This window comes from Schistocerca nitens, chromosome 3, assembly GCF_023898315.1.
Source record: "Schistocerca nitens isolate TAMUIC-IGC-003100 chromosome 3, iqSchNite1.1, whole genome shotgun sequence".
Taxonomy (NCBI): Eukaryota; Metazoa; Arthropoda; class Insecta; order Orthoptera; family Acrididae; genus Schistocerca; species Schistocerca nitens.
The window spans coordinates 883,108,056-883,129,823 of record NC_064616.1 but is presented as its reverse complement, the minus strand read 5'-3'; the positions used below and the strand labels follow the sequence as shown (position 1 = coordinate 883,129,823).

At 38.7% G+C, this 21,768-nt stretch overlaps 1 protein-coding gene across 2 annotated transcripts in view; it reads left to right on the top strand.

The window, feature by feature from the left end:
• LOC126249803 (uncharacterized) overlaps positions 1 to 21,768 on the top strand; it is a 619,524-nt gene that overhangs the window by 538,628 nt on the left and 59,128 nt on the right. For both annotated transcript variants that reach the window (XM_049951497.1, XM_049951498.1), the window contains exon 6: positions 8,563 to 8,694. In XM_049951497.1, the coding sequence (XP_049807454.1) occupies positions 8,563 to 8,694 (132 nt within the window). The remainder of the gene's footprint in view (positions 1 to 8,562; positions 8,695 to 21,768) is intronic.

The window sequence follows — 21,768 nt, the reverse complement described above, 5'->3', positions numbered from 1 at the left end:
CGAGTGAAATATGAATACCCCTGCTTTCCTGGAGCTCTGCTCTATCATGGATGGGATGGGGGGGAGGGGGGGCTGTGTAGGGAGTCGTCAGAAGAAAATCTGTGAATGCACAATGAAACACAGCATTATTCTGTGACGACAAGCACACGGACACTCTGCTTTACTCTTTGATTTTTATTAGTATTCTTTGTACTGAATTAAATTTTTCAGTTGACTGGTGTTAGAGCTTTCAGAAACAAAAAGTTATTGCCTGACTACTATGTTGTATCTCTTTAGCAGATGGAAATAAGCTGTAGTTGGCTAAACAGGTTTTGTTATTGACAGCTTAAGTTCTCTAGGGAAACAACCAGTGCTGAAAGAAGGATTAATTATATCAATGAGTAGAGGAGCAATATATTTGCGATGTTCAATTACTTTATCAGGAATGCCATCTGTACCACAGAAAAATTTATTTTTTAGTTTCCTGATTAGATTCTCTGCTTCTTGTACTATTACAGGATACAAAAATATGGCTTTAGGATTTACAGAGGCGTTATGATTACCCATTATGTGACTTTGGTTTCTTACAAGATTTTGTACTGAAATTTTATAATGGCAATTGAATAGAGTGGCGAGTTCTAAACGATAAATTATAGTTTTGCCTTCACTTTTAAGAACAATGTTGATGTTTATTGCTTTGATTCTGCCTAAGTTTGCATTTATCACATTCCAAACTGATTTCTTTTTTCTTCCTACCCTTGTTTCTGTTGATGTATGAATTGTTGCTTAATTTTTTTGCTGCTGGAATGACTTTCTTATACACTTTCTTTACATACTGTTTCAGAGCTGGATTTTGCCTAGCTGATTTAATGAACTTCCTAAGTTGCTCTGAAGATTTTCTTATCCTTGTGTTATCCAAGTGTTAACTCTGGTTTTTACTTTAATTTTCTTTAGAGAGAATGCAGTTTCATAGTTATGTTTGTAAAAAGCTAAAAAAGAGTCAAACTTTATATCTGCATTGTCATACTTATCCAAACCCCAGTCTGAATTTTTAACATGAATTAAAAATCCTAATGTTATCCTCATTTATAATCTTCTGTAGAAGTATTTCTCACTTCCCTTCGCATTTCTGCTGAGTGCATTATTTACACTAAATTTTATTGCTTCATAATCTGAGAATCCAGTCTCAATCACTTCTACACTATGCTCAAATGTTTTCAAGTACAAAAATATTTGATCAATTATAGTTTTAGTGGTCTTGCACCACCTATCACAATGCAGTTGCTTCCAGACAGTAAGGAGATTTCATAATTTTTTAGAATTTCACATAAAGGCGCTCCTGGTTTGACAGTGCCAGTTACATCAAGTTTTTGGTAACCATTACATAAAATTTCGGGGATTCCTTTACCACGGATATCTGCAAAAACATGTATTTTACTATTTTTATTTGATATGTGGGTATATGCACAGTTTACATGATTTATGTTTTTTTTAACAGTGTGTTTCACATTCATTTCATTATTACATACAATGGATGATATGCATAGCTTCTCACCGCCACTGCTTTTGCTAATGCTGAATTTCGATGATATTTCACCATTGTGTCAACACAGTGGTTTTGAATATTCATTTCCACATACCAGTATTGGTTCAGTCTCTTCACGCATGGAAGAAGCTTGAAGTTTGTTTTTAAGTACCAGTTGTTCAATGTTTTCACTTTCTGGTGATTTTTTTGTACTCGAACTTTTGTTTTTATATGGTACGTGGGGGAGTTGGAAAATGAGTTCCCCCGGCCGACTGTGACCAGAGTTGTGTGTGAAAGGAAAAAAAAAGAGAATGAGACATTAAAGATAAGACATATCTTTATTTTTCTACAAAATTTCCAAGTACTTTGAGACATTTGTCATACCTCTTTATAAGCTTCAAAAAGCCTTCCAGGAAAAAATCAGAGCATTGCATATGGAAGAAGCATTGAACTGCTTGTCTGATGTCAGCATTGCTACCAAAGTGCCCTCTGCTGAGAGGAAACAGATGGAAGTCACTTGGTGCAAGATCCAGACTGTAAGGCGGATGGTGTAGGCACTCCCAACTAAGAGTTGCAATATGCTTTTGCGTTGCCATCACCTTGTGTGTTCTCGCATTGTCATACAACAGCAGAATGCCAGATCTGAGAAGGCCAGGCCGCTTTTTCTGAAACACCTCTTTCAATTTCGACAGAGTGGCACAGATGCAGCATTGATGGTTACATCCTCCAGAAATTCCAGCAGCAAAACTCCATTGGCATCCCAGAAAACGGTGAGTAGCACTTTACCTGCAGATGGAATGCTTTTGAACTTCTTGGAGACAGGTGATTATGGATGTTTCTACTCCATGGGTGCAGCCTTCAATTCAGGTGTGTACTGGTGGACCCACATTTCATCCCCCATCACAATCCGAAACACCGAGCGAGGTCGCGCAGTGGTTAGACACTGGACTCGCATTCGGGAGGGCGACGGTTCAATCCCGCATCCGGCCATCCTGATTTAGGTTTTCCATGATTTCCCTAAATCACTCCAGGCAAATGCCGTGATGGTTCCTCTGAAAGGGCACGGCCGACTTCCTTCCCCATCCTTCCCTAATCCGATGAGACCGATGACCACACTGTCTGGTCTCCTTCCCCAAACCAACCAACCAACCAACAATCCGAAACAGAAGGTCATTGCCAGATTCATGGTAACACACGAGCTGTTCCAGGCTGAACGCTATGTGTTGTTCCATGTGTGTCGGGGTCAGTTGGTGGGGCACCCATCATGCTGACACCTTCTTGTATCAAAGAATGTTGTGGATGATCTTGTGAGCTCGCTCATGTCCAATTTCAAGTTCTGCTGCTACTCCATCGATGGTGATATGCCGGTTTGCTTTAATCATGTCATCCACATGCTTGACATTTGCATCTGTAGTGGCCATATGCATCTGTCCAGGTCTCGGTATGTCCTGCACTTACTGACGTCCATCACTGAATTGCTGGCACCATCTCTGCACCATTTGCCTCGACATTACACCTGACTCATACACCTCAACAAGGCAGTTATGAATTTCTGTGCCTGATACTCCACATGCCCATTCATAGCGGATGACAGCTCGCACTTCAGCCTTTGACCACGACTCCAAAATGCACCTTTTCTCTGTAGCTCTGGGAAAAGACTGAGCAGTGGGCCTCCACTTCACACAGGCACTGCAACAGCGCCATCTGCTTGATCGTGGTCGACCTCTACCCAATGGTGTATTGGTGTCTTGCACGTACATGTTCACCTGCCATGTCGTCTTTTGCCCATATCACACAACTCTGTCCACAGTCGACAGGGGAAGCTTATTTTCCAACTCCCCCTCGTATTTTAGACCACACATTTGAATTTTTAAGCATAAAAGAATTGGACCTTTGTTTGCCTAACGGCTTACTCATTTCTTTTCAAAGTTCAGAGGTATCACTATTCAATGCACTAATGATTAACTGAAGGGTAGAAACACGCTCATTTAACTTCATGATTTTGGTCATACAATTCATACACACTTTATTTTTACACTAATATTTTTGTTTTTTGCAGGAACACATTCATTTGCAAACACAATGCCGCCACTTTGCTCACAGAAGAGTATGTAGTTTCAATCATACCTCACTAACAGGAGGCAGACAGTTGAATTCTCGAACAAAGATGGTATTAAAGTTCCAACCAATGAAACTATGGTCAATTATGGCGTCCCTCAAGGTTCAGTTCTAGTGCCGTTATCTTTCATATTATTTATCAATCACCAGCGTCTGAAGCTGCCTAATGCCATACCTGTATTGTTTGCAGATGACACACACCTGCTTTTCTGAAATTCATCTCTTCAGGTTGTAAATGACAGTCTACCAACAGGCCAATTTTCTGGATACATAAAAAGAAATTATTAATAAACAGAAAGAAAACTGCTCATCTGTTTTTCATTGTCTCCAAAAACCACCCTGCCTACTTGAAGCCCATGTTAGTTGGTGATGAAGCTGTGGAGCAAATCAGTGAGATTAAAATTCTTGGGGGATGGACAGACAATAAATTCCAGTGGAATACTCACAGAGAGAAGTTGCTAAAGAAACTGAGCAGTTCGTGTTATGCTTTTCAGAGTCTTAGTCAGTCCTGTGATATACAAAACATAGAAACAGATTAATTTGCCTTGGTAAACTCAATTCTCTCCTATGGAATCCCATTTTGGGATGCAAGAAAAGGATCTTAAAGATAATGACAAAGATGCCTCCACATATCTCCACTAAGCCTGTTTTCAAGGAATTGAAAATATTTAGGAACTGTGACTTTTGTTGATAAGAATTTGAATATATTCAAGACCAATGAGTCTATTGAGGGTCATAAAATACATTCTAGTGCAGACATTCATCTTAATAGTCAAAGATTGATCAAAAGTTTACATGTTGTAAGAAAATGGGCAATTTGGCAGTGTGCTTTACAGTAAATTACCTGTATCAGCTAGAAAAAGTAGGAATGTATTTAGGAATAAAGTAAAACAAATCTTACTTACTCACCTTTTCATTCTGTTGATGAGTACCTAAAATCCAATTTGTTCAAACAATTCTAGTACTTTTAGTCTACAATGTGACTGTACTATATTATGTCTAAATCTATAGGTTTAATCAAATAGTATGAAATTGGTGTGAGTTGTGCTACTATGGTTTTGTGTTTTATTTTTAATTATTAGTGTTGCTAATTGCAGTTTCATGGAGATTCCATGATATTTCAGTAATACGTGATAGTGATCGTACAGTGGCTTTTTGACTTCTGGTATAACTGGATGGAATTGTAGTGGTGAACCATTTATATGATAGTTTAAGAGAAAAGTGTGGGTCCCAGGTGGAAGGGAGGGGCAAGTATATCTGCATCTATATGGAGGTGGAGGGGTGGGGGGAGGTTGGATCCAGATGGTTGGCGCTGTGAAGCAATTAACAGTCTATGGTGTTATGGTGAGCAACATGCTCTGCCATAGGGTGGTGACACAAGGTCTCAGCCTGATTTGGCAGTGGTCATTCCTATTATTTACCTTTATTACCAATTCTATGTTATTCACCAGCCACAGCTGGACAGACAACATCAAGATACAATATTATCAAATTATATGACTACAACTCTACTATGATAGTAATTTAATACCACAAGACATATTTAAGTTATAAATTAGATTGCAATAATATCACAACAATAAAATAGATACATAACGGTTGATGTTGGAGTCATGGAACTGAGCTGCAGCTCAAGTAAACACTATGCTATTACTAGAGAAGAATTCTTCAATATTGTAGAAGGGTTGCTCTTTTAGCTTCCACAAAATAGTAGTTTTAAACTGCTCCCATGTAAAGACTGAATGTCATCAGGTAGAGCATTAAACAGTTTTAGGGCCACCATTGGGAAGCTGTTTTGTGTCTTTGCTAATCAACACCTTGGCATGTCGATATTGTCTTTTTTGCGACTGTTGTATTTGTGAACTACAATTCTCTTTCTGTAGATATCATGGTTTCTCTTTATGTGGAAGAGGCAGTTCAATATATACTGGCTGTAAACATCAGAACTCCTAAGCTGGTGAAAACTGGTTTACAGTGGTCTGTTTTTTTGCTTGAAGTAATTATCCTCATTCCTTTCTTTTGCAGTAAAATCACATTCTTGCAACCTGCAGAATGGCCCCAAAACAACAGCCCATAACTGATGTGGCTGTGGAACATTGCACAGTACACAGTTAGCAGGTACTGTTCTGGTACTATACTTTTCAGGTACAGGACCCGTGAAAGTTTGGAACATACATGTTTGGTGTGCTGTTGCCAGGTTGATTTGGTATCAATGAGAAGGCCCAGAAGTTTAACATCTGCTACGTTGCCCAGTGCTCCAGTATTGCTGAGGCTGCATATCATCCTCTGAGGTTTTTCTTCATTAATTTTCAATTTGTTCATGATAAACCAGGCCTTAGCTTCATTGAACAAGACTTCTGCTTGTTGGACTGCCAGTCCTTTTGAAAACAAGGTTGTATCATCTGCAAACTGCAAGGTGTGCCCATTGGAGCCTATGTCATTTATGAAGATAAGAAACAGCAGGGGCCCTATTACTGATTCCTGTGGCACACCATGCTGTAGCGTCTTCCTACCTTGCACGGAGACAATCCGTTGTCTGTTTCTCAGGTAGGATTCAAGAGTTTGCAGGACAGATCCCCCTACATTATGTGTTTTTAGCTTTCTGAGCAGGGCCTTATGTGGGATGCAGTCAAATGCCTTACTAAGGTCACAGAGTACTAGTGCTATAGACTCTTTGTCTTCAAAACCCTGACTTATGTTTGTAAATAAGGCAAGTACAGCTGTTGTTGTTGACCTGCCATTCCGAAAGCTATGTTGCGCATCATAAAAGAGACTATTTCCTTCAGAGTAACTTATTAGTTGTTCTTTCATTATCGACTCCATCACCTTTGCTAGTACTGGTATTATAGATATGGGCCTATAGCTTGACTCTTCATGTGGACTGTCTTTTTTGTAAACAGGCACTGTGCATGCTACTTTCAGGAAGTCTCGAAATTCCCCTGCACGGAGGCTTTTATTTATTACTACTGTTAATGGCTGTGCAATTTAACTACTTTGTTAGTTTTTTGTCTACATTTGGTTTAGCATTTGAATATCTCTTGGGTTTTAATGGAAAATATTCATCAAATTTCACTTTAAGGGTCTGGAAAATGTGATTGAATGTAGAATTTGGTAGAAATTCATCAATTATTTGGTGCCAATCTATAGAAGACACTGTAGTTTTGAAATCATCTAAGCTTTTCTTTGTAATAACTCTATTTCTGAATACATAATTTGAATGCCAGCTGGGAATTTGTTGTGTACTTACTGAGTTTGTCCATAACTTCATGATAACTGCATGGCGATCTGTTAGTATAGGGTCCACCACACTTACTTTGTAGTCCCAACTATTTAGGTTCATCACAATTGTGTCAAGACAAATAGCTCCTCTTGTTGACAGAGAGTTTCCTATGAATAGCCCAGAGCTGCTTACTAAGTTCATGAAAGTTCTTTCTTTATCATTACCTTCTCCAATATGAATGTTGAAGTCTCCACATAAAGCAATTTTTGTCCCTAAGTGCGCTAGGTGACACAGACAGCTTTCCAACTGGTTGAGGAAATTTTCAAAATTTCCATCTGGGGAACAGTACACAGAAACAACAATTAAGTTGGCATCTGACAGTCCCAAAGCAGCTAATTCTATGTCTAGATCTACACAAAATTTACGTAAGTCAATTTTATTGGCATTGAGTTTACTATTTACATACACAGCTACACCACCATGGATAGTAGTTTCTCTACACCATGCATTCACCATTTCTATATCTTCAGGGTTTCTGTAGTATTCTGTACATAATAGATCAGGTCTCACTTAATCAACAAACAGTGATAATGTATCAAGTTTTGTTCTGAGGCACTGCACATTTACACTCGCCATAACTGAGACAGCATTTTCTTCAATGATACAATTTCCTTTTTCACTGGAATGTTCTTGGTCTTGGGAGTTTATCACACTGGTGCACTAGGCATCCTCCAGAATAAAACACGTTTTATCACAATATTCTTCAGCCATATACCGTTGTCCATTATTTTATCTTTTAGGTTGAAATTAACACTAATTTTGAAGCCATTATTTATTCCCTTTGTTTCCAGTTTTTCAACTGTAAAATTGTTGTGATTTGCAAAAGTGTTCGGTAAGAGGTTAGTTACAGTTTCAGCTGTGGTGCCAGCCGTGGAGAGCCAGTTGGTAGCCATGTTGCCTCTAAAAGCTGTTCATTAATTGTAGAAATGCTGCTATACAATAGAGGTTTGACACATAGCCATGCAATTTATGAGATAAGACATAGCAGTAACAGGACTACAATAAAATGTTCTGTTTCCACACAAGTGACATGTGTCAATATTAGTCTTTTACGTGTTTGGCATTGGATAAATTAGCAAACATCCATAGTGAAATGAATGTACTTCAGCTCTCAACAGCAGAAAATTAAGAGTATACAAATATTTTTTACAGATTGAAGATACAGAAAACATTTCTTAACAAAAATCTATCAGGCAGAGAATGTCAGGGGTTTCAGCATGTGTGTTATTTAAAGTTTGGCCATGCATACTGAACAGCAAGAAGTTTGTTAATTCTTTAATATTCAGCAGGTTGGGTGATTCATAAGAATTATAGTCAACCTACAAAACGTTTGAGGTCCATGAAATGAATAGCAACACATGCAGGCTAGAGGTACAACATTTCAGATAGAAAAAAATTGCATGGACTCAAACTCTTTCACATGTTGTCTGCAGCAACTGAACAGTACTTTTAGAACTAAAATAAAAGAGGACAAAGAAGCTTATCTTTTTAAATATCTTAGAATTACATAATAATAAATAATACAATCATTGTTTCTTACCAAAACCATGTATATAAACTGTTACCTACTCTCTAAACTTGCCCATGATTTGGTACTTAAAAATGACTCAATATTTATTTTAAAATGTCAGACATCATCACTGAATTATTTGCTTTGCAGTATATGTCCCTGTTGATGCAGCCATTGGAAGTGCTTCTGTTTCCATTATGATAATGACCTCTGGCATAAAACCATATCAATGGAGAATACGAGCTACACAAATCAACTGTAAGGAAAATGTCAACCTTGCAGGTATGAATAACAATGTATCAGATTAAAATCTGGGCAAAGAATGTAAGCAAGAGATATAAGTATTGCATTTTGATTTTTGTAAACACACACACACACACACACACACACACACACACACACACAGAGAGAGAGAGAGAGAGAGAGAGAGAGAGAGAGAGAGAGAGAGAGAAGTCTTTATAAACATCAAAAGAGTCAATAACAAAATTTTTGAAAAAATTCCTATTACTAATACATGAATTATCACACACAAGAGAATTGCTTACAGGTAAGCTGCCTTCACAAGGAAGCATGCCTTACCAACATATATTCATACAATGTTTCTGAGGCTAGTTCTGTGAAATACCATTTCAGAAATTGGACAACGGATCTGTCACCTCCAGAGATGCCTCTGTGCAAAGTAATAATCAAGTGCTGTCCATGATGGTATGTATTTGGACTCAACTTTTGGGAAATTTACTGCTCTTGGAAACCTTAGTAAATGAGGACACAATACAAACTAGTATATATCAACAATCTACTCTTGTTACTAGCTGAATCCTACAATGGACCATGAACCTAAGTTAGTTATTTTATAAACTTATTGGTATAGGGCAAAACAATTTATACTTTCTTCAGTAGTCTATTATGGCAAGAGCACATGGGTCAACAGGCTTTATACTTGCCAGGGCCATAAGAAGAGTGAAAAGAAATATTATCTCCTCAATTTTTTGGGCATTTTGGTTCCCTCCAACTGATGAATTACTAGAAATAATGGCCTGTGTCCATTGGACTTAGTAACTCAACAACAAACTGCAAGTTATTGGTCAAATAAATGAGAATTTTACAAAATTAGACAAATAATAGTAAGAAATATCTAGCAAAGAAGAAATTAAGAGTACTACATTACACACTGGGAATGTGGAATTGTCAGTTTACTTAATGGCCATTATCTCTACCAATCATTTTCATGCAGTGCAGTTAAAAAGTTGCCACAAACGTGATGCTGTTGGATGAAAACCAGATCACATAGTATTTGAATGCCCAGATGATCACAGCAAACAGACAGGCAGTGTTTGGTAAATATATAAGTGAAGCAACACATAAAATAAGGAAAAGGTGACCACTTACCTATAGTGGCTCAATGCAGGGATCTTAGTAATGCTTAACAGACAACAGCATTCACACCAGCTTTCAACCATTAGCTCTTTCTACAGCAATAGTACACACGTTCACATACACAAAGGCGCAGACACCAAAATGCACACACCCTGATCATTGGAGTGTGTGTGTGTGGGGGGGGGGGGTGAATGTGTATACTATTGCTGCATTTTGGTTCCCTCCAACTGATGAATTACTAGAAATAATGGCCTGTGTCCATTGGACTTAGTAACTCAACAACAAACTGCAAGTTATTGGTCAAATAAATGAGAATTTTACAAAATTAGACAAATAATAGTAAGAAATATCTAGCAAAGAAGAAATTAAGAGTACTACATTACACACTGGGAATGTGGAATTGTCAGTTTACTTAATGGCCATTATCTCTACCAATCATTTTCATGCAGTGCAGTTAAAAAGTTGCCACAAACGTGATGCTGTTGGATGAAAACCAGATCACATAGTATTTGAATGCCCAGATGATCACAGCAAACAGACAGGCAGTGTTTGGTAAATATATAAGTGAAGCAACACATAAAATAAGGAAAAGGTGACCACTTACCTATAGTGGCTCAATGCAGGGATCTTAGTAATGCTTAACAGACAACAGCATTCACACCAGCTTTCAACCATTAGCTCTTTCTACAGCAATAGTACACACGTTCACATACACAAAGGCGCAGACACCAAAATGCACACACCCTGATCATTGGAGTGTGTGTGTGTGGGGGGGGGGGGGGTGAATGTGTATACTATTGCTGTGAAAAGAGATAGTGTCCAAAAGCTAGTGTGAATGCTGTTTTATGTTATGCATTACTGTGCTCCATGTATTGATTCGCTATAGGTGAGTGGCTGCCTTTATCTTACATTACATACTGCTCCATCATGGAATTTCCATTGTTGTTATGTAAGTGAAACAGTTAAAGACTGACATAATTGAACCATACTTAAAAGTCTCAACTAAAGTTCAGTATCATTCTATTAGACATGGACATTAAGTAAAATTGATGACACCTACTTGAGTATGTAGGTTTACTGCAGCAGGCCACACACCATAAGTCAATGGATGATCAGGAATGGCAAGATCATTAACCAGCAGCTTGGAATTACCAGAGATGGACTGGATTCAATTGCCACTATGATTTGGGCTACATCTAAATACATACTCCCCAGCCACTACATGGTGCCTGGCGGAGAATACCTTGTACCACTGCTGGTAATTACCTTTCCTGTTCCACTTGCAAATGGAATGAGGGAAAACTATTGTCTATAAGCCTCTGTGTGAGCCTTAATTTCTCTTAACTTATGTTTGTGGCCCTTAAATTATATGTACATTGGTGGCAGTAAAACTGTACTGCGGTCAATCACAGATAACAGTTCTCTAAACTTTCTCAATACAGTTTCTCCAAAAGAACATAATCTTCCCTCCAGTGACTGCCATTTGAGTTCTTAGAGCATTTCCATAATACTTTCATGTTGATCAAACCTACTGGTAACAAATCTAGCAGTATGCTTCCGAATTGCTTTGATGACTTCCTTTAATCCAACCTGATGGGGATTCCAAACACTCAAGCAGTATTCAATACTGTGTTGCATAAGTGTTCTGTATGCAGTCTTATAGATGAGCTGCACTTTCTTAGAATTCTCCTAACAAACCAAAGTTGACCATTTGCCCTCCCTTCAACTAACATTATTTGCTCATTCCATTTAATGGTGCTTTGCAGTGTTACACCTAAATATTTAATCTACGTGATTGTGTCAGGTAACACAACACTGAGACCATTTAGTGGTCAAGGGAAGGCAGGATTCGGTTGATTTTGGATGGGGCCATAATCAGTTACTATTGGTTGTGTTTTACAGTTACACACATTTATTTTTAAAACAGTAATCCCAGACTCAACAATGAATAAAAAAATTCCACACATTATTAATGAAGGAATAAACAACTGTGTAAATAAGTGTTTTCAGTGTGTTGCAGTTCAGCAAATCACCATAAAATACAGATACAAATAATGTTTTTAAAAAAAGCCACTGTGATCACGGCTGAAGGCTTTCATGCCAAGAATGGCAATAAATTATGAATTTTTAAGAACTCGCTGCAATTTACAACTTACAGGTATTGAAGTATTAAAAGGTAAGTGGGCACAAACACAACAGAAGGTATCAGACAACAGGAATGGCAGTGAATAAGGTTTTCAATGCAAATGACCATAATCATGGCTGAAGGCCTTACATGCCAGGAATGGCAAGTATATAAAAAAAATTTAGATACCTGCTGTAAAACAGCAAATACAAGCAAAAGTTAATTAAACCAGCAACTGACCACCAAGTGGGTGAAATAAGATGATGGTAAACCTTGAAACACATCCCTTACACTGCTAGATTTATTCCAGAAGGCGACCAGAACTATTAACTAGACATACATAACCTTTAATGTAGGCATTACAAGGTATGGTAATAAATAATACAATAATAAAACACAAGGACCAGTCACAGACGGTGCTCCAGGAGTTGACCTCTGAGAAGGTACGGCAACAAACTCTTTCGCAAGCTATGAGATAGGCAGCCAAGATTTGCATTCACTTCACAAGGTGGTAACTCAGACTAGGGTCAGTCTAACAAATGACTAATGATAATCTTGCTGGAGCTACCTGATGTCCAATAATCCAAACGCAATGATGAAGCAATACACCAAAGCTGGAACTGGTGGTCTGCACTACATCCACAATATCCTGTTTAGAGTCCCCGGAACAAGAAAGGAATCATTACCACCAAAGTAGAGGAATCACCAACCGGCCTACAATCAAGAAAGCTGTCAAACTACACACCTTACTGGACAGCAGCGGCAAGGTGAGGAAACTTACACTGTCATTACATACACTAACCCTCAAGGCAGGTAACTGGGGTGTTAGCAGCCACCAGCCAAGAAAAATTACCACTGGTTTAACTTAACAAATTGTAACAAGTTGAATGCAGTAAATAGTAATAAGAGGTCAAGGAAAGCTAATCAGACCCGCCCTCCCCAAGCACTGCACTCGCTGCTCTTCATCTCAGCGACACTATGAGCAGCAACATGAACTCAAACCACTGGAGAATTGTGCGATATCACAATGGTGGAGGTTCCTCTACTTGGATTAAAATGCACTCAACTTAAAGCTTGCTGGATCCGGTTTATGACAAGGTCGTGCACTCCTCGTGACCACACCCCTTCCATCCGGCAGTTCATGTATACCGCCAGCAGTCCCGGCGTGTTCTTGCCCTGTGCAGGCTGACTCCTCCTGAGTCCCCAACTGAACTGCCCACTCACATGACCTGGAAAAACAACGACGTTGCCCCAAAGATAGGGCAACAGTACTAGATATTGATAATTGCTACTGCTGCCACTAGCAGAAAGGCAACACTTGTGAAACCGAGTGGCGCCAGTCAACACGAGAAGAAGACAACGAACCGCAACCGTGCCAACTAAACGATACCGTCTGGCCTGTAACAGAGGGTGGAAACCTACAGACAGCACCAATGCAACCTGCAGCGTGGCTCAACCGCTAATACCATATTCAAACATTACAGAATTGTTTTTACTGCTCATCTGAATTAGCTTACAGTTTTCTGCAATTAGAGCAAGCTTCCATTCATCACACCAGAGAGAAATTTTCTCTAACTCACCTGTATGCTACTACTGATACCTTCTTGTACACTACAGTGTCATCAGAAAACACGTGCAGATTTCTGATCACAAATTCCACCCAATTGTTTATGCATATAGAGAACAAGAGCTGTCCAATCACTCTTCTCTGGGCTCTCCTTATAATACCCTTGTCTTTGATGAACACTCACTGCGCTGGACAAAATATTCAGTTCTGTCACTTAAAATGTGTTCAGATCACTCACATGTTTTAGAACCTATTCCATACATCGGGACCTTTGTTAACAGGCTGCACTGGAGGACTTTCTGGAAATCTAGAAGTATGTAATGTACCTGTTGCCCTTCATCCACAGTTTGCAAGATATTGTGTGAGGAAAGGGCAAACTGAGTTTGAGTTTTACACAAGTAGTGCTTTCTAAATCCGTGCTGTTTTCTGTCTCAAAGAAATCTGTTATGCCCAAACTAAGAATATGCTCAAGAATTCTGCAGCAAATTGAGTTTAAAGACACTGATCTGTAATTTTGAGGATCTATTCTTTTACCCTTTTTATATACAAGAGTCACATGTCCTTTTTCCAGCTGCTTGGGATTTTGCTCTGGGCAATAGATTGATGATAAATGCAAGCTAAGTACAGGGACAGTGCTAAAAAGTGGTCTCTATAAAACTGAACTTGCATTCCATTCTGACCTGGTGACTTATTTGTTATCATTTTTTCCAATTGCTTCTCAGCACAAGGATTGCCTATTTCTATGTCATCCACATGGGCATCTGTGTAATGGTCAAAAGATGATACATGTGTAGGATCCTCCTGCAGGAACAATTTTTTAATGTGGACTTTAAAATTTCAGCTTTCCTTTTGCTGTCTTCTATTGCCACACCAGACTGGCAGACAAGTAATTGAATAGAAGCCTTTAGCAGTTTTATGTTGGATCAGAATCTTCTCTGGTTCTCAGCAATATCTTTCTCTAACAGTACAGTAGGTGCATTGATCATTTTATAGATACACAAATTTCTGTTACCTTTTCCTTGCCAACATTTCTGTGCTCTTTTTTGAACTAAGAGTGCAACACTTTCTATTTTCTCAGTATTTTCTGAATTTTGTTATTAAACCACATTGAGTCTTTCCTGTCCTTAATCCACTTATCAAGCACATGTTTCTCCAGAGGATGAATTACAGTCTGTTTAAACTTTCCCTATAATTCCTCTACATCTGTCATATTGGAACTAGAAGATATCCATTCACTGTCTAAGTAGGATGCTAACAACTGCTCATCTGCTGGTTCCAGCATAAAAACTCTCCTAGCCTTCTTGCTGGATTTACTGACTTCAGTAATTATCATCACTATAATAACATCATGATCTCTAATCCCTGTCTCTATATTGACATTGTTCACAAGGTACAACTACAACATCAGAAATATTTCCATTGTGTATTTGTTGTCAAACTATCTGCTCAAGACTGTTTTCAAAGAGTATGTTCAGAACTACATCTACAATTGTATGACTACTCTGCAGTTCACACTTAAATGCTTGACAGATGATTCACAGAACCACTTTCCATTTCTCAACCAATCTGTCCTCAAAGAGCATGTGGGAAAAATGAACATCTAAAACTTTCTGTGCAAGCTCTGATTTATTTTATTACAATGGTCATTTCCACCTATGTAGGTGGAGTCAACAAAATATTTTCACATTCAGAGGAGAAAGTTTGTGATCAAAATTTCATGAAAAAATCTCACCATAGTGAAAAATTCACTGTATCCTCTATATGGTGATAATATAAAATTACGAGGGCCGTTCAGAAAGTAACCTCCGGTTGATTTAAAAAAATACACCAAGTTAAATAAAAATATTTTCATATATACATCTTACAACTACATCTTTGCACTATTTTTCTACATAGTCTCCATAGCGATTGAGGCACTTATCGTATCTCTTCACAAGCTTTGAAATTCCTTCTGCATAAAAATCACCCGCTTGTGCCTGGAGCCAGCCTGTGACCGCATCTTTGAGCTCTTCGTCGTTATCAAACCGCTGTGACCCGAGCCATTTCTTCAAATGCATGAAGAGGTGATAATCACTTGGCGCCAGGTCTGGGCTGTAAGGTGGATGGTTGATAACGTCCCACTTGAAGGACTCAAGAAGGGCCGTTGTTCTGCGAGCAGAGTGATGATGGTCTACCACTCCTGTCTTCATCATGAATGTTTTCTCGTCCACTTTTAAATAAACGTACCCATTCACGGACAACTCCTTCACTCATAACTCTTGGTCCGTACACGGCACAAAGCTCACGATGAATAGCTGCTGCAGAATATCCTTTGGCTGTAAAAAACCTTATGACAGCATGCACTTCACATTTGGCGGGGTTTTCTATTGCAGCACACATTTCAAACTGCCACAAAAACTAAACTAGCGCAGGTACGACGTTCACTCGACCACGGCTTGATGCCGACTGACCTGTTGAGTGCGTGAACGCACAGATGGCGTCGCTACTCCCCCCACAACCCGTACTGTGACCAATCGGAGGTTACTTTCTGAACCGCCCTCGTAGTTGCCCTTCTCTGGACTCTTTTGATATCCACCATCAATCCTATCTGGTAAAGACCCCATACTGTGTAGCAATACACCAGAAAGTGATGGACAAGTATAGTCTGGGCAGTACCTTTAATAGATTCATAGCATCTTCCAAGTGTACTGCCAATAAAATGCAGTATTTAGTTTACCTTCCCCACAACATTTTATGTGCTACAGTTCCAATTTAAGTTGTTTGTAATTATACTCCCTAGGTATTTTACTGAAGCAACAACCTTTAAATTTATGTGATTTAATTTTTGACCAAAATTTAACAGCTTCTTGTTAGTACTCATGCAGAGGACCTCTCACTTTTTATTTTTTGGTATAAATTGTCATTTCTTTATGATGTACAGATATCTTGTCTTGTCTTGCAAGTTGCTTTGATCTTCTGAAGACTTTTAGATGGTAACCAACAGCAACCTCTGCAAAAAAAAAAAAAATCCAAGATGCCTGTTCAGATTGTCTTCTAAATTGTTTATGTAAATCAGGAGAAGTAGAAGGCCTGTAACACTTGCTTGAGGAAATGACAGATATCACTTATGTTTCACCTGATGGTTTCTTGTCAGGTACTATAAACTGTAGCCCTTCTTACAGGAAATCATGAATCCAGTTATACAACTGAGACACACCCCCATGGGTGCACAATTTTATTAGAAGCCATTTATGGGGATTGGTACCAAAAGCCCTCTGGAGTTCTCGAAATCAGCTTTAGATCCCCTGATGATTGCACTCATTACTTAACATAAATAAAGAGCCAAATGTGTTTGACAAGACTGTCTCTCTGTACCACCTGCAAAGAATCTGTACACATCCTAGTATCTGCTTGCTAGGTTAAATTCATCTCCAGCTATGAGGAGCGATCAAAAAATTTTCATTTGAGGACATTGCTCCAGGTTATAAGTAATGTAGCTCGACTCCAGTGTGGGTACATAAGCACCAACATGTAGGCAAGGGATTAGTGGGGTATTCATGTCTTTCCAATGTGCATACAATAAATGCCAGAACATGAACTATGGTGATATTATTACCAAATACATCCAAACAGGGTCATTCTTTTCTTGACTGCTGAAGAGCAAACACCAGTAGACATCCACTGTAGAATGAAGAATATACATGGGACAGCATGTCTGTTGAAAATCACTGTTGTGGAAAGGTGCAACAAGGGATGCTGCTGCTTCATGATAATACCCATTTTCATATCACAAATGTTGTAATGCAGACATTACACTGATTCAAGTGGAATACACATGAGCAGCCTCCCTGTAGTCCTTATCTCTGTCCATGTGATTATCATGCTTTTGGTCCCTTAAAAAAGGCCTTGGAGGGGTGACAATTCCTGTCTGATGAGGATGTGCAGCAGGCAGTTATAAACTACTTCACACAGTAGGACACAGTGTTTTACCAAATGGGTATCTTCAACCTGGCGCATCAGTGGGATGTTTACCTCAGTGCTCACAGTGATTTTGCCTGACTGGCATACTGATTCTGGACCATATGGCCTTCAAAGAGAAGCTTTTTGATGGCTACTTATAATATTTCACGATCAGAATACTTCCAGCCTTCTGAATGTGGATTTTATGCAAACTGTGTTAAATTCCTCTGACAATGAAATGCAGAGGAATATAAGCTGTATTGGTTGTAATAGCTTGTTTTGTAGCAAATTTCAGTTGGTGGTGGATTACAGGGTGAGATAAAGATGTAGATTTAGTGTAGTGGTAGCAACTTGTAGTAGATACTCTCCATGGTAAGAATGGAAATCATCCACCTACTGTGAAGCATAATAGCAGGAAACGCAGAGAAAAATTGGTATGAAATATAATTACTTATTGTAGCAAAGTGAGGTAACATCATGAGGTAAAAAAATATATAGCACTGTACAAATGTAACATTATCACAGCCTCTTTTAGGTACTAGGTAACATCACTAGTAAATAAAATGAATAAATGAATAACTCCCAACAGGTCTCCTTCTTCTGAGTTAGATTCTCCACTTTGAAGAAGAGAAAAATGGGAAGGATTAATATTGTACATAAATATTTCACATACTAAAGTTTAAAATTAATGAGTACAGTTCCACATGAAGAAACTGAAAAATGTGGCACAAGTCTACAGGAAATTGTTTTATCCTAATGGTGCATGTGCATTAAACATTAACAGGCTTCATCAACCAGATGACTTCACTAGAGATGCTGCTAAAGGTGGAACAGCAATCTATGTGAACTATGAATACCTGTCCATCTATCAGTAGTTGCTATAAAAGCTGAAATTTTCCTTTCATCTCATCCTTAGTGCTTCTGTGGCATCATGCAAAGTTCACCCACAATTGCTATCAGAATCTATGAATTCTTGACAACGTGCGGCACATGAGACAAATTACATGATATATAGCTCTGCAAATTAACACTTCAAATCACCAGTGGAACAAACAAAATTTATTGTCTCCTATTAGAACAAACCAAGACCATCTAATTCATTAAATGACTCCTCCAGCTAGCTAGTGGCTCTGACTGTTATGTGGCCCCTTCCTACCATGTATGTGAACTCTTACTAAACTGCAACACTCGTTTATAAAAATGGCAAGTCAGATTACATGCTCACAAATGGGAATGCACTTCCAAACTCTAGCAAAGCTTTCAGCACAGACAGAACAACTTCATTGATCACAGTACATTCCTGACTTTATATATTCAATAGTCTTGAAACATCACCTACATCCCCCAGGCACCACAACTCCTCCATTCATTCCCAAAGGCCAACAACAAGCTCCAGAATTACACTTTGAAGTACCTGCTCTGCTCCAGATGGGACAAAATTTACCTCCAACAGTCCATGAGGGCTGCTGGCTGACAGTGATTTCTGTGAGTTCCAAACTGCTTCACAAAGTTATTCTGCATCCAGACCATTCTGACAGTCAGCTTCTGGGACTGAATACAAGCATTTAAATTCATCACTTCCTGCTCCCATTAATACAGTACTCAGTAAATTGCTGCTCCTGCCAGGACTTAATGAGTTCCTTTTGAGTAGGTGCCGGTAAGCATCGATCACAACCAATTTAGAAAACATGCTGACTGACCAGCCTATTATCTTGAGACTGGACGAAAACACCTTCTCCCAGATACTGGAAACCAGCTGAACAGGATGATCAGACAGGTGCACCTGTGAAACACAGCCACCTATTTTTTCAGCAACAAGTAAAATTATTTATCATCTAAACTAAAACTAAATTCTTTCCGAACAGGTCACAAAAGGCCCAATGGTATGGGCCAGCTGCCGTGTCATTTTCAGCCCACAGACTTCACTGGATGCAGATATGGAGGGGCATTTATTTTCTTATTTATTTATTTGTCAAGTTCCATAGGACCAAACTGAGGAGCAAATCTCCAAGGTCATGGAACATGTCAGTACATGAAATTACTACATAAAAGTAATACAGATAAAAATAAATGCTAATGAACCCAAAAAAAGTCAGTCCATAAGTTTAAGTAAATGCAATCAACAATTCAACAAGAATAAGCTTAATTTTTCAAGGAACTTCTCGACAGAATAGGTATGACCCATGAGGAAACTCTTCATTTCCATTTGAAAGTGCATGGATTATTGCTAAGATTTTTTAATTGGAGTGGTAGCTTATTGAAAATGGATGCAGCAATATACTGCACACCTTTCCACACAAGAGTTGAGGAAGTCCCATCCAAATACAGTTTTGATTTCTGCCAAGTATTAACAGAGTGAAAGCTGCTTATTCTTGGGAATAAGCTAATATTGTTAATAAGAAATGATAGTAAGGAATATGTATATTGGGAGGCCAGTGTCAAAATACCCGGACTCGTGAACAGGGGTCGACAAGAGACTCGTGAACTTACACCACTTGTTGCCCGAACCGCCCCTTTCTGAGCCAAAAATATCCTTTTAGAATGAGAAGAGTTGCCCCAAAATATAATACCATATGACATAAGTGAATGAAAATAAGCAAAGTAGACTAATTTTCATGTCAAATGATCACTCACTTCAGATACTGTTCAAATAGTAAAAACGGCAGCATTAAGTCTTTGAACAAGATCCTGAACATGAGCTTTCCACAACAGCTTACTATCTATCTGAACACATATAAATTTCAACTGCTCAGTTTCACTAATCATATGCCTATTCTGTGAAATTAAAAACTCAGGCTTTGTTGAATTGTGTGTTAGACACTGTAAAAACTGAGTCTTACTGTGATTTAGTGTTAGTTTATTTTCTACAAGCCATGGACTTGGGTCATGAACTGCACTATTTGAAACCGAGCCAATGTTGCACACAACATCCTTTACTACCAAGCTAGCGTCTTCAGCAAACAGAAATATTTTAGAGTTATCCGTAATATTAGAGGGCATATCATTTATATAAATAAGGAACAGGAGTGGCCCCAACACTGATCCCTGGGGCAACCCCACCTGACTGTACCCTACTCAGACCCCACATCACAGCCATTCTCAACATTGCGAATAATGACCTTTTGCCATCTGTTGCTAAAGTAAGAGGTGAACCAATTGTGAGCTACTCCCAGTATTCTGTAATGGTCCAACATCCAGACTAATATTTTGTGATCAACACAATGAAATGCCTTAGTTAAATCAAAAAAATATGTCTAGCATTCAAAACCTTTTATTTAACCCATCCAGTACCTCACAGAGAAAAGAGAATATAGCATTTTCAGTTGTTAAATGACTTCTAAAGCCGAACTGTACATTTGAGAGCAAACGATGTGATATTAAATGATCAATTATCCTTGCATTCACAGCCTTTTCAGTAAATTTAGCGAACACTGGTGGCATAGAAATAGGTCTAAAATTATCTACATTATCCCTTTCTCCCTTTTTATAAAGTGGCTTTACTATTGAGTACCAACATCCTTTTTCTTGGACCATCATATATTAAATTTATATTGAAGTCACCACATATAGCTAATTTCTGGTACTTCCTACAAAGTGAATCAAGACCCCTCTCTAGCTTAAACAGAAATGCTCTGAAGTTAGAGTTAGGAGACCTATAAACAACAACAATTAGAAGTTCAGTTTCACTAAATTCAACTGCCCCTGCACAACATTCAAATATCTGTTCAGTGTAGTGCCTTGATACGTCTATGGACTCAAATGGAATACTGGTTTTTACGTACATAGCCAATCCCCCACCCCACATGGAACTCCTTGAAAAACAGCCAGCTAATGTGATAAACCACTGAATTGTCAAATTATTTAAGTGGTGCTCTGATATACCAATAATTTCAGAGTCAACATCTATAGGCAGTTCACCAACTTTATCCCTAATACCTCTTATATTTTGATGAAATATGCTAATTCCTTCTCTACTTGGAAACATTACATCCTCTGAGGGTGAGCCCTTAGTTAGAGGGACTTCCTTTAAGCAGGTATACCTATCAGCTGACTTCAATCTAGAAAAGGTGCAGCTCTAACACCAACTACTACAGGAATTTTTCCATGAGTGATCCCATCACCACCACCTACTACACTGTCACCTATAAGCTTTGCCAGCCTCCCCCTTGCACATCTATTGAGGTGCAGGCCATGCCTTGTGAAACCCAATCTACTGATAGACCTAACTGGCACCACTGAGATGTGACCCGAGCCCTCTGTCATCAGTGCCCTCCCCAGCCCCATGTTAATGTGCCTAACAGCCACATTAATGTGAGGCTGATCATGATGCTGAAATAGTTGCATGAAA